Below are 14,959 nucleotides of genomic sequence, written 5' to 3'. Positions count from 1 at the left end.
CTTCCACCACCAAGTAAGTGTGTGGAGGGTGTGTAAAGGAATAGAAAAGGTGTAAGAAAAATGTAAACCCTTAGGGGACACATTAGAAGCTTCCACTCATAAAAGTTAATTCTTTGAGAATTGAGTGTAGCATAACTACAGGTGCATACATTAATGGTCAGAAAGTACATACTATTCATGAATTTTTCCCTCTAGTGCCACCTGGATATAAGATAGTTGAAGTATCGTCTCATGTCATGTACTTACCAGTCGCCGTGCAGACAATAGATCATATACAGTTCCGTATATTTGATCAAGACGGACTTTTAGTCAATTTTCGTCGTGAAGTTGTAACAATCAGACTGCACATCAAGTCTCTCTAATAATGAGCATCGGTTTCAACCAAAAGATTGGCTTTAGTTATAGTAAACCAGCACAATGCCGCAAACTACTCAGTCGACAAAGAGCAGTCAAAGGGTTAACATCTGAAAGCGCCCTTTTCCTAAAAAAAAGTCTAGGCCTGAAGCTCCGAAAAGAAGAAGAGAATAAAGAGATTTAAGATGTTTTGCACCTACATCTATTAATATGTCTATCAGCGATTGATTATTTGTCATCGAAGGGGAAATTTTGAACATTTAAGCACTAATCATCTTTGATGAGTCGATTGCACACTGTGAAATTCATGCGCATCACCCTTATGCCTCATCGACCTTCAACAATAGTGATGAAATTCGGATCGTCGTTCAAAATCAGGACCAGTGTCTCCTGCCGAGCAAAAGTTCACTTCACGTACATTAAAGAGTCGTAAAAGCTGATGGAGTACAGGTGACAAACACATCTTTCGTTTCTAATGTCATCCATCATTTGTTTGAAGAAGCAAGATTTGAAATCAATGCAATATAAATTGATAGAAATAAAAATGTTGGTCTGACTAGTCTCATGAAAAATTATGTATCTCTAAATCCAGGACAATCACAATACATACAGAATACCGGTTAGCTTGATGTAAATAATAACAATCAATCACTAACAAACATCACAGGCTACTTTGATGTAGCCATACCCCTTAGCATGATATTTGGTTTTACTGAAGATTATCACAAAATCATTATCAATGCTAAACATGAACTCATTTTGATAAGATCACAGAGTGATGCAAATCCCATCTTGCAAACATCCCCTCTTGAGCAGTATAAAATTGAAATCAATAAAATAGTGTGGTTATTGCCTAGCGTTAGACCGTCTGATTCAAGAAAATTTCAGTTGCTAAAATATATTGAAAAAGATCCATCTATTTCAATAAGTTTTCAAACTTGGGAACTATATGAATATATTTTAGTTCCCGCGACTTCAAACCATATTTGGACTGTAAAAACTTCAACACAATTGAAAAAACCGAGATTTGTTATACTAGGATTTCAGACAAACAGAAAAGATGATACTATTGTAAACTGCAGCAAGTTTGATAATTGCAATTTGACTAATGTAAAATTATTTTTAAATGATTAGTTCTATCCTTATAGTAATTTGAATCTTGATATTAATCGAAATCAGTATGCTCTTCTTTATGAATTGTATACAAACTTTCAAGCTAATTACTATGGTAAAGAACCACAATCACTGCTATCGAGAAGAGAGTTTATAGATCATGCACCTCTAGTAGTGATTGACTGCTCTAAACAGAATGAGTCACTGAAATACGAGCCAGTTGACGTTTGATTGGAATTTCAAACTAGTGAAAATTTTCCCGCTCAAACATCGGCATATTGCTTAATTTTGCACGATCGTATAGTTGAGTATAAACCAATAAGTGAGGTGATGAAAAAGTTGGTATAAAAATTCTGTAATAAATTAGAAATAATTTAGTTGCATTCAAGATGCAGTACTTGGTGGATATGCAGGGCTTTAAGTTGCCGGAAAATAAATTTGTATTGGAAGAATTGGCTATATTACCACTCTTTGATAAAAACAGGCAAAATACAATATTCTTTCCTCTTTCAACCACCCTGCATGTGGAAAGACGTTCCACGAAAATATAAATCTATGAACAAATGGAAAGAGCGTAATCATCATGGAATACCATGGAATGCTGGTAAAATGCCGCATTCTTTAGTACCTGTAAAACTCGAGGATACTTTGGAAGATGCACAGAATGCACAGTTTCTGTGACTTCTTATGTCTCTTCTAACTAGGGTCTCATTCACACATTCTAACCATTCTTTCCGCGGTCTACCTTTGGGCACGCTGCCATTTACTTTACCTCGATACACTTGTTTCGTTAGTCCTTCATTTGGCATTCTCTCAACATGTTTGAACCATCTTAACTGATTTCTTTCCCATGTGTCTACTAGCGTCTCTTCTGCACAACATTCTTTCAGAATTATCTCGTTACTTACTTTGTCCATCAGAGTTTTCCCGCATATTATGCGCATGAATCTCATGTAAATTGCGTTAATTTTACTCTTATCTTTTTCTTGATAAGTCCATGTCTCGCTACCGTATAGTACAGTCGGTACAAATATAGAATTATGTATTGCTATTTTAGCTTTATTTGATACATTGTTACTTCTGATAAGGGGGCCTGCTCTACCAATAACCTTCTTACCTTGGCTTATGCGTCTATCTAATTCCTCATCTATCTTCCCGTCCCTAGTAAATAAGCTACCAAGGTACACGAACTTATCAACTTGTTCAATTCTCCCATCATTTAATAAAATATTGCATAGTGTTTTCTCACTCTTTCCTTCGAACACCATAGTTTTTGTTTTATTTGCGTTAATTATAAGGCCCATGCTCTTCATGCTTTCATCTAGTTTATTCAACATTCATTGTAAGTCTTTGATAGACTCTACCATAACAACCTTATCATCTGCGAACGCTAATCCACGTACCCTTACTGTTTCGATATCCACACCCTCTTCGTCGAAAAGAGCCATTCTTAAACACTTGTCCATGAATAATATAAATAACCATGAAGATATAACGCATCGTTGTCTAACTCCTTGAATAATATCGAAACAGTCACTCAATTTCCCATTCACTCTTACACTCGCTTTACTACATGTATATAATGTTTTATAGCTTGTAAGATCCATCCATTGACTCCATACTCTTTCAGGACTTCCCAAAGTTTACTTCTATCTAACTTGTCAAAACCTTTTTCTAGGTCAACAAATGCACAGAAAACTTTTTTTCTACTCTCAAACTTTTTTCTATTATTTGCCTTAAGCTAAATATTTGATCAGTACATGAACTACCTGGCATAAACCCACTTTGGACTTCCCAAATCTTTGCTTCTGTTATTTCCATTACCCTACGAATAAGTATTTTTGAGTATATTTTACTTACAATACTTAATAAGCTAATCCCTCTGTAATTATTACAGTCGCTCTTATCTCACTCTCTCTTGTATATTGGTACGATAATCGCTTTTTCCAATCGTTTGGGACGTCTCCCATCTCGAAACGTAAATTTGTCAATTCGCACAGTATATGCGGTATGCACTCGCCACCGTGTTTAAGCATTTCAGCGTTAATACCGTCTACCCGTGCAGCCTTACCGTTTTTCTAGTTCTTAATTATATCCATAACCTCGATGACACAGATTTTCTCAATTGAGTTTTCTATTGCATCGTGTTTAACATCGCAGTTGTTGTGTCCTATAGCTTCATCACTGAATTGTCTCCTAAATAGTCTCTGAAAGCCTGTAGTATTCCGTCTGCATCATATACACATTTTTCCCCTCCTATTTCTCATGTTGAGAAATTCTATACTTTTGTTTCCTTTTATTTTTTTACAAAGTAGTTTCCTGCTTCCTTCAAAGTCGTTTTGTATTTTAATCTCTTCTTCTGCTCTAATTGTATCTTTACGTTCCTTAACTGATCGTTTGAGTATCCTGTTTTCGTGTCTATAATCATTTCTACATCTATTTCTTTCCTCATTTCTAAGACCTGTGATGTTCAAAGTTCTCTTGTACGCTTCTTTCTTTGCTTTTTGGGCAGCCTGAATTTCATCATTCCACCACGCATCACCAGACATTCTTCCTACAACTGCGGTACCACACACTTTGACCATACATCTAACAAAGGTGTCCCGTAGCATTGTCCAGACGCCCGCTATATCTTTTATTTTTTATGCGGTCCTCCCATGTTGCCCTATCTATGGTTTCGATTATCTTATTTTGGAAATCTGTTCACACATCCGGTTTCTGTAGGTTCTCAATTTTAATTCGCGTTTTTTTGTTTTCTTGTTTCTATTTTTTCTCCATCCCCGACCTAAGTTAATTTTTGAGATCAAAAGCTAATGATCAGTGTTGCATTCAGGACCGCTCATGACGCTTGTATCTTTGACTAACTCTCTTAGTCTTTCATCCGCAACAACAAAGTCAATTATACTGCGGCTATTTCCTTTAGACCAGGTGTACGTGTGGATCATTTTATGCCTAAACCAAGTATTTATAATAAACAGACCCCTTTCTAAGCATAGACCAACTAATTTATCTCCTTATAGTTTGTTCTTGGATCCCCGAAATTACCTAGTACTCTTTCTGTATCCTGATTTTGGATGCCACCCATCCGTTCATGTCTCCTAGTAGAATTATTCTTTCCCTATGTTCGCAAATATTTATCCTTTCATTTAAAGTGTCCCAGAAGGCGTCTTTTACTTCTCTAGGATCACTATCAACTGGCGCATAGCATGCTATGATAAATAGTCTTCTGATTCCTACTTTCATTATAGCCCACAGCAGTCTGGAAGATACGAAACCACAATCTCCGAGATGCTGCTTTGCTCTTTAATTTAAAATCAGACCTACTGCTTTTTTACCATGTGATTCACTGTCTACTCCTGACCATATCTCAAATCCGCTTTTCAACACGCCGTTTTTTATGTCTTTGGTTGCGCATCCCTTTTTCTTTGTTTCGGGCACACATAAAATATCCAGTTTCGTCACGTCCATAGTTTTACGCAATTCTTTTACCTTGAAATCATTTACTCCCCTAGAATTCCAAACACGCAGTCTCCATTCGTCGCCTGAAACATGACCTTTAGATTTTTCCGTGTGCATGCCTTTTGTCATTAAAAGCGTTTGTCATTACTTGATACTAGAATAAAGCGACAAACATCCCTGAGTATATGACCTACCATAAGAAATGCTTTTTTATACCTTTCTTACCTTCGATTGATTTTATATATATCTTTTTTTTAATTCTAATTTTTTCTCGAAGATTCTAGACTGCAGAAGAATGTTTTTCACAGGCTTAAGGGCATGCTCTTCGTGACCACGTGACCAAACTAGTCTCCGGATATGAGCATTTTTTTTGGTGTTCACTGTGTCCACACGGATTGAGATATCGCGTTTAAAATTAGGCAGATTAAATAAAAACCACTAAAGAACGTTTGTATACATCAATGTGCTTATAGTTTTAAAGAAAGTTTATTTATAAGTCGATGAAAAAGGATATTACCTTTCGAGTTATAGCACTATGCAGATAATTTTTGGTTTGATGCATTTCGGATTTTTTGGTTTGCGTATATTGAGCACTGACACCAATTTTGGACTAAATCGTCTAAAACTTAAAAAAAATTAATGTAAGCAATAAAATTTGCATATTAGTTGCAAATCAACAAATAAGTATCTGCATACACGTAGCCTATAATTATTTTTGGAGAATTTTTAGCGATTTCTAGCGGAGAGAAAAAGAAGCTTTGACCGTCGATAAAGTCGAGATCACGTGACTAAGTTCATTCATAAAATTTTTGTATGGAGAATGAAATGATTTTCATTATTTTCGGTCCTCACTACGTCCAAACGGATTGAGATATCGTGTTCAGGATTTAGGAAGTTATACCGAAAGCACTAAGGAACGTTTGTATATATCAAAATGTTCATAATTACGAAGAAAGTTTTTGAGTAAAATACTACAGCAATTAGAAAATAAACTATTAACGTCGATAAAGTAGATGCCTCGATTAAAAAAAATCGAGGAACATCTTAGAATGCCATTTTTCGTACTGGTATGAAACAATTCCAAGAATAAAAATAAAATTTCGCCCTGGGTCGAAAGACAAGGCGAGTCCGACGCTGAGTCCCGCTGGTTGGTTCACTGTCAACAATAGTTATCAGCTGATCGATTCAACGTTAAGAATTATGGAAGTTGGTTGGAGAACTCCGACGAGTAAATTTTAGCACATTGCTAGTGTTGCTATGTTTCCAATTTGAAATTTATCTCTTATTTGTAGGACCAAAAAAATTAAAATCATTTTACACCAAAATTTCATGAACGAACTTAGTCACTTGATCTCGACTTCATCGACATTCAAAGTTTCTTTCTTTCTCCACTAGAAATCGCTAAAAATGCCCAAAAAATAATGATAGGTTACGTGTGTACAGATACTTATTTGTTAATTTGCAACGAAGTTGCGAATTTTATTGCTTATATTATTTTTTTTCAAGGTTTAGACGATTTAGTATAAAATTGGTGTCAGTGCTCAATATGAGCGAATAAAAAAATCTAAAATGCATTATACCAAAAATAATTGTGCAAAGTGCTATAACTCGAATGGTAATATCCTATTCTATCAATTTATAAATAAACTTTCCTTAAAATTACCAATATATTGATGTATACAAAAGTTCTTTAGTGCTTTTTATTTTATGTGTCAAAGTTTAAACACGATATCTCAATTCATGTGGACGCAGTGAACACCAAAAAAAAATTTCATAACCGGGGTCTAGTTTGGTCACGTGGTCACCGAAGAGAATGTCCTTAATAATCAAAACAGGATGTCATGCATAACCCTCATATCAAATTTCATCTGTCCACCGGCATCTTTTACGCATTATACAAATAAAGGCAGGAATATTTAGCTAAAAGTATCATCTATCAGGAAGCAATAAATCAAATTAATAGTCAAAACAGGATGTCATGCATAACCCTCATATCAAATTTCACCTCTACACCTGCATCTTTTGCGCATTGAACATACGTCTTATCTACCAGGAAGCAATAAATCATCCTTGTTTTTCTCACAATAATCTTGAACCTGTTTACATTAGGTTGGTTACAGACTATTACGCAATAGTGACGTCATCAGGATCCTTCCAGAACGTTCTCGAAGCTTAGCATGGACACGAACCACTACAGTTCGAGAACGTGCTCGAAGCTTACCACGGACACGAATCACTCCAGGTGGAAGCTTTTCGATGTCGGTATGGTAGGAATCGTGAGCCAGAACGCAGCCTGCTCATCTAAAAATGTCTTTTTACCATTTTCCAATAAGTCGCGTAATTTTGTTTTTATTTATCGTAAGTAATATGCAGAAAATAACAAATTCTAACATTACGCCAAAAGACGCGATACACGTAAGAAATCTAAAAGATGACTTGCAAGACATGTTGCTTTATAAGTCAAAAATAATATTAAAAGCAAAATCGTCATTTTAGCATAAGCACGCGAGATAGAGAAAAATGTCTGAAAAAAGGATTGTAATTTTTATTTATTTTAAGGGGGTTCGGAAAAAATACATTTACAAACGTCTTTCGAAAATCGAGCGCGCAGCGCGAGTGTCACAATAAGAATGTGAAGACGCATATAATACTGTGATCTAAAAGAGATCTTTTTGGTAAAGTTCCATTCTGCATTGATTTTCACCTCGAAATTTCATTCCTGATTATTTCCCTTTTTTTAACAATATTATATTAATTCCCGGATTTTACAGTTATTTTAAGATTATTATTATAAATTAATTGCACATTCGTTACTGATTCAATTTAGTAAAAGAAAATTGTAATTTTTTTATATTTCGGTAACAAAATCGATTTTACAGGAGATTATGCAAAGATGATTTGTGTGAAAATTTTACTAATTCTTTACTGATTTCGATTACAAGTTAATATTTAATAATTAATAGTAAACAGTCTCTGATTACTATAATACAATTTAGATGCCCTTAGAATTTTGTAAATATAATGATTTACATTTGATATTTTAAATTAATTTTAGTTAGATTTCAATTAATCTTTAAAATCATTTAATAATTTTATTTTTTATTTACACATTATCAAAATTAAAAAGTTTTAAAATTCAAAATTCTTTTATTTTGATCACTTAAATTCAAAATGTCTTCAGTTTGGAATCTGAGAATTATAAATTTGAACTTTGTTTTTCGAAATCGTCTAAATTTCAGCATTTTTATTAATGGGGCATTCCACGCAATATTTGACACCGAAATTTTTTTCACGTACAATATTGTTTTTTCTTATTTAGGAATAAAAATATTCGATACCTATTTTTTTATTTTAATGTGACACGCAAAGTTTTCGAGAAAATTTTTTTTTTAATTCTTCTGTTCATAAAAAGTACCTTTTTCAATTGCTTATACTCCAATATTAAACAATGATATGAAAATTAATACAAAAAATAAAATGGGGACCTTTTCCTCAAATTCACATGAAAGTATATCAAAATCCACTTTAATCATTTATTTAATAATTTAATTCAAATGCTTATAAGAAATAGATCTTTTTCAATTCTCATCTGTTAAAAAAAATTTATTTTAAATAGTGGGTTTAAGTTTTTCACGATCAAGAGAAACGTTTAGTCCACTCTTTAAAATAAAAATAAAGTTTTAAAACAGGTCCAAATTGAAAAGAAATCTATTTTTTATGAATATTTGATTTATATTACTAAATAAACAATTAAGGTGGATTTTAGTCAACTTTATTCGAAACTTGAAGACAAGGCCCACATTTTATCTTACCTATGAATCTTCATATCTTTGCTTAATATCGCAGTATAAGCAATCGAAAAAAAGTACTTTTTTATGAAAATGCATTTTTTTAATTTTCTCGAAAACTTTGCGTGCCATTTTGAAATGAAAAATACCTATCGAATATTTTTGAGTGTTAAACAAAAAAAAATAAATAACGTGAAAAAATTGTAGTGACAAATATTGTGTGCAATGCCCCTTATACATTGTTAAAATTTAACAGTTTTCCATAGCAAATTTTCATAAATAAAACATTTTTTAAAAAGTTCAAAATTACATACCTTTAAAATATAGGTCTTGAAACTTAAAGATTCTCTTTTTTCTTACAATTTACAATTACAAATTCTGTAATTTTGGTACCTTACATTATTTTAATCCTTGAACTTTAAATTGCAAAACATTCTAAAAAATTATGATAAAAAATAAAAAAGTCTGTAACTGATGGTTTTTTAATTATGCAAGTTTAAAGTTTAAAAATGTTAAATCTGTTATTTTGATCCTTTATAACAATTTTAATGGTACCTAAATCTTTAAAATGATTGAACTTTGAACTATGAAATGTTGAAATTAAAATGTTTACAAATTTCGTACATAGAACTTAAGAGTTCTATAATATTGATTTTTTTTAAATTATTTAATTTTTTAGCTTAACACTTAAAAAACTGTAATTTTCATGCATCATAATCAAAATTTCTTGACTTTGGAAAATTAAGAATTGAAAATTCTTTTTTTTTTCTTCGGAATTTAGGCATTTTTAACCATTTTAATTATTTAATCAAGCACGTTTAATTTTTTATTTATAGTTTAAAATTGAATAGTTTTCGATGGGAAGTCTTTAAAATTGTTGAACTTTGAATTGTAAAACGTTGGAACTAAAAATTTTTTATTTTATATATTAAAAATGATAAGTGATGTAACTTTAATGATTTTTGTCAAATTATGCAATTTTTAAGCCTAACAATTGAAGAATAATCTGTAATTTTGATACTCTATCATCGACACTTCTTCATATTGAAAAATTTATAATTGAAAACTCTTTTTTTATTTCCACAAGCTAGACATTTTTACTTATACATGTTTAAAATTGAACACTGATCAATGGTATGGCTTTAAAAGTTTTTAACTCTAGATTGTAAAACGTTATAAATAAAAAAATTTTAATTTTACATTCAAAAACTTTATGAAACGATTTATTTTAGAAATTTCTTTAGTTGGAGAAATATAGAATTAAAGCTTTACTTTAGATCTTCAAAATCATCATAATTTCAGAATTTAGAAATTTGTATTTTTACATCATTAAAATTGAAAAGTTTCCGATTGTTACTTTTAAAAATCAAGACAGTTAATGGCACATTTTTAAAATTAAAAAGTTTTTAAGTTTGGAAATTTACAATTAAATGTTATGAAAGATTTTACTCACAAAATTAAAAATGCTGTTATTTCAACGATATATTTTCAAAGCTTATTTAATTTGGAAGATTTAGAATGAAAAATCTTGCAACAGAAACTTGATAACAATAATTTAAACACTTCCAGTGTCGTAAAGCAAATATATTTTTTCAACAAATTGATAGAAATTGCGATAACGAAGAGAAAAAAATTTCTCTCTTAATCATGGAACTCACAGAAATTAACGAGTCATTTTGCGAGCGCATTCTTGAAGCTCATCAAAAATACAAAAATATCCAAGTTTTGGAAATTAAAAAGGAATTGGCTACTTCTAAAGGCGATAATTTTCTCAGCAAAATCCAAAGAATACTGGTAAAGCGCTGCAAAAATGAGAATAGAAATACGAGAAACCCAAAAAATATTCAAGAAACGAGTTTTATTGTCAAAATATAGATTCCAAGTTTTGCATCCGGATCTGGATCTGAAACAGTAGATGAAGCTTTTCGTACCGAAATATACATGTTTACAAAAGTGCTGCCGAAAACAGAAAACTATGTAGATTGCAAACTTTCACCTTTTCTTTTTTATGGGGATGGAATGTCAAATTATATAATTATGGAAGACCTTTCGAGAGAAGGATACATTGTTGGGGATAGATTCAAAGGATTGTCGTTTGAACACTGTCTCAGAGCAATAGAAAAAATGGCTAAATTTCATGCAGGATCAGTCGCTCTTGCTGAGAGGGTAAGAGATCATAAATTGAGTGCGCGTATTAGAGCCACTGTAAAGTTAGCTGACGAACGCAGCTCGGATCTCACGTACGGAGAACCCCGGTTGGACGAGCGACAAGGATGCGCGCGCATGCCGAGCACGGTCGTTGATTCGCGCCCTCCTCTCTACCAGACCGACGGTTCTCAGCATATGAGAGTCAAGCTGCACACGTCAGATAACTTCACAGTGCCTCTAATCCACTCCCTGATCATAATATTATTCGTTAACCAAGAAAAAAATGTAACCAAGAAAGATAAGTTATCTACAAAATAAAATAATCATTTTTAATTCAAAAATAAGAACTTTCAATCCAAAAAGACGAATTTTCAACATAGCAGTTGAATTTTTCAACAAAACAGATGACTTTTTGATATGATCTTTACATATTCAACCAAATAGCTGAATTTTTAATACCATAGGACGAAATTTTGACAAAATAGTTACATTTTTTACAGAATGTTTAAGTTGTTATAAAAATTTTTGAATTTTCAACTCTAATGATAAATCTTTAACATTCAAATGAATTTTTAACAAACAAGATCAACTTTGAGCCAAATGGTCGTATTATCAAAAAAAAAAGATCACTTTACTCGCAAGCAGTTGCATTTTTAAGCAATTAGTCAAATCTTCTAGTCAAAAAAATTAATTTTTCAGAAGACAATTGAATTTTCAACAAAATTGTTACATTTTTATCCAAATAGTTGAATTTCGTATATATAAAGATGAATTTTTAATCCAAAAGGACGAATTTTCAACAAAGCAGTTAAATTTTTAACAAAATAAATCTCAACAAAAACGAAATAATTGGTATTTTACACAAAAAATACAAACATTTTTAATTAAAAAGAGTCGAATATTCAACTCTAGATTGAATAGCTAAAGCTCAAAGAAAAATTATTGACTTATTAAGTGAAAACGATGAATTTTCAAGGAATAATGAAATAGTTATATTTTCAGTCAAAAAAGTTAATTTTCAACCAAAAAACAACTGATTTCCTACAAATACAAACTAGATTAAATTTCTACAAAAATAAATGCATTTTCAAAAGAAATGACGCATTTTTAACCCATAAATATGAATTTTCAACCAAAAATATAATTTTCCATAAAATAGTTCTTTTCAATCTAAAAAGGCGAATTTTCAACAGAACAGTTATATTATTAACAAAATAAATCTCAAAAAAAAACATAACAATTGGCATTTAAATAAAAAATATTAAAATTTTGTGATTGAAAATATTGAATTTTCAACCCAAAATAGAAGAGCTAAATTTTCTGTCGAAAACATTTATTTTCAACTAAACAAAATAAAAATTACAACAAAATACATCCAGTTCAAAGAAAAATGATTGACTTTTTAACTACAAACAATGAATTTTCAAGAAATAATTAAATAGTTAAATTTTTAGTAAAAAAATATTAATTTTCAACAAAAAATCAACTAATTTTTGAAAAACATGAACCACATCAAATTTCTACAAAAGGAGATGAATTTTTAAACCAAAAAAAGATTAATTTAATATCAATAATGACAGAGTTTAATTTTCAGCTAACAAAATTATCTTCAATAAAAAAACACTAGTTTAAAAAAACGAATTTTCAAAAAAATTGGTTTTTCAACCAACCAGAAAGATCTTCAACTAACAAAATTAATTTTTAAGAAATTATTTGATTTTCAACCAACTTCAACAATGAATTTTAAGCAAAAAGTTCATTTTTAACAAAGAAGTTTTACTTTCATCCAAGTAGATACATTTTTAATAAATAACACAGACCCACAAAAAAAAAGTCTGTGCGAGAGAAGTTACTAGGCTACCCTTATGGATTTTTGAGCCGCTGAATCCGAACATGGTCTCAGAATTTGTCCTACGCGTCTCTGCTTTCCCCTAGAATCAAAAAGTAGGGAAAAGCCTAGGGATTTTCTCGTCACACAGGCCATACAAAAAATTTGACAGCACGAGACAAGTGATCAGGTTATCCTTATGGATTTTGAGCTGCTGAATCCAAATCTGGCCTCAGAAATTGTCCTACACATCTTAGTTTTCCTCTAGATGCAGAAAATAGGCAAAAACCTAGGTATGTACATTTTTTGGGTTTGTTCCATTTTGTCTCTATATGCTAAATGTAGGAAAAAGCCTAGGGAATTTCTGGTCACACAGGCCCACCAAAAAAAAAGTTGTCTGCACGGGGCAAGTGACTGATTTCGCACGCAAAACTGTAAAGGATATTAGATTTTGTGTTATTTTTTCCCGTGTAAATCTGCATAATCTGAGAAAGCCCTTCGATTTCCCTAGAATTACCCAAACTATGAAAAATAGAAGGCACACTGAAGAATTTATGTGTACAAATTAAGTTTCTAACAGTAGTTGCACCTAAGAATATAATATCGATGTGCCTATTTTCGCGTATACTGGTATTATCAAAATAACGTGCAAGTTGTCCCTAGGATTTTCCTTATTTTCTTTATCTTGGGGGAAACTGAGACGCTTAAAATAAATTCTAAAGCCTGATTTGGATTCAGCAGCTCAAAATCCATAAGGGTAGCCTGGTCACTTGTCTCGTGCAGACAAATTTGTTCTATGGCCTGTGTCACCAGAAATCCTTAAACTTTTCCCTACTTGTTGCATCCAGGGGGAAGCTGAGACGTGTAGGAGAAATTCTGAGGCCAGATTTGAATTCAACGGCTTAAAATCCATAAGGGTAGCCTAGTCACTTCTCTCGTTCAGACAAATTTTTTGTATGGCCTATGTGATGAGAAAAACCCTAGGCTTTTCCCTACTTTTTGCATCTAGGGAAAAACTGAGACGTGTAGGACAAATTCTGAGGCCATATTCGGATTTAGCGGCTCAAAATCCATAAGAGTAGCCTAGTCGCTTGTCTGGTTCAGACAATTTTTTTTGTAGGCCTGTGTAATTATTAATTTTCATTTCAAAAAATAGTATTTGATATTTCAAACAAAAATATTTTTATTTCAAATCAAAAACACTTAAATTCAATGAAAAAAGGGGATTTTTCAACAAAGTCATTGAATATTTAAGAGAATCAGATTAATTTTTAGAAAAAAATTTTATTTTAACCCAAATCACATAAAATTTCTACCAAAAGAAATACATTTTTAAACATAAAAGACAAATTTTCAACCAAATAGTTGAATATTTCTTTTGCTTTCTCATTAGAATCAGAATGTTAAACTTAAAGTGCGCGAGATTATTATAACTGAAAATAAGAATTTGTAGGGTCCAGCGTAATTTTTTCACAGGAGGGGAAATCAGGGAAGCGAAGTGAGAGGAATTAGGGGAAAAAAAGGTCGAGGAAAGGATGGAAGTAAGAGGAGGGTAAATAAGCGAGAATTAAGGGTAGCAAGAGGAAAGGGGTTACAGGAAATGATAGAAAATGAACGATCGAAAGTAGGGGAAATGAAGGAAGGGAAAAGTAGACGAATTAAGGGGAAATAAGGGGAGGGTGTTGAGGGTAGTGAAGGAAATAATAGGAGGGCTAGTAGGATGCTGTGGGCGAGTAGATGAGGTAAAGTGATGGTTGCGGAAGGCAAGTAGAATTGTAGGGTTAGCTGCGGAAGTGAGGAGAGGGGGAAGTACAGTAGGAAGAAATTATTAGAGGAAACTTTTTGCTAACGCGAAAGTTAAAAGCGTTCATCAATCCTCACCAAACTACTACTATTTGTAAAATAATTAGAAATTGTTTTTCAGGAACCCGATCTAATTAAAGCTTTTCATGGAATAGGTGGATTGGCAAGATTTCCAGAAAACTTTGACAAATTTGTCAGAATTAGCTTAGAAAAACTGAGATTCACTATTGAAGAAAAATGGAAAGACGAGGAATATCAGGAAATTGCTTGTAAGTTGAGAAAAATAATTGACGAAATAAGAACACGACTGATTTCTGCATTTGAATATGATGCTGATGAATTTTGTGTTTTAAACCATGGCGACTTTTGGACAAGTAATGTAATGTTTAAGTGCAATGAAAAAGGAAACCCCTGCGATGCACTCATAGTAAGTAAAGAAAGAGAAAGTTTAAAGTTTAGGGATGGG

General features: G+C 32.0%; 2 protein-coding genes across 2 annotated transcripts in view; both read left to right on the top strand.

Annotated features, from left to right (window-relative positions):
• The window catches only part of LOC117174591, a 27,179-nt gene that overhangs the window by 9,654 nt on the left and 2,566 nt on the right, over positions 1-14,959 (top strand). The window contains exon 3 of the mRNA XM_033363822.1: positions 14,615-14,920. Coding sequence (XP_033219713.1) covers positions 14,615-14,920 — 306 coding nt within the window. The remainder of the gene's footprint in view (positions 1-14,614; positions 14,921-14,959) is intronic.
• LOC117174921 overlaps positions 14,689-14,959 on the top strand; it is a 63,872-nt gene continuing 63,601 nt past the window's right edge. The window contains exon 1 of the mRNA XM_033364378.1: positions 14,689-14,762. The gene's annotated coding sequence lies outside the window, so the exon portion shown is untranslated. The remainder of the gene's footprint in view (positions 14,763-14,959) is intronic.

This window comes from Belonocnema kinseyi, chromosome 6 (genome assembly GCF_010883055.1).
Source record: "Belonocnema kinseyi isolate 2016_QV_RU_SX_M_011 chromosome 6, B_treatae_v1, whole genome shotgun sequence".
NCBI classification, from domain to species: Eukaryota; Metazoa; Arthropoda; class Insecta; order Hymenoptera; family Cynipidae; genus Belonocnema; species Belonocnema kinseyi.
This window is presented reverse-complemented; position numbering and strand designations above follow the sequence as displayed.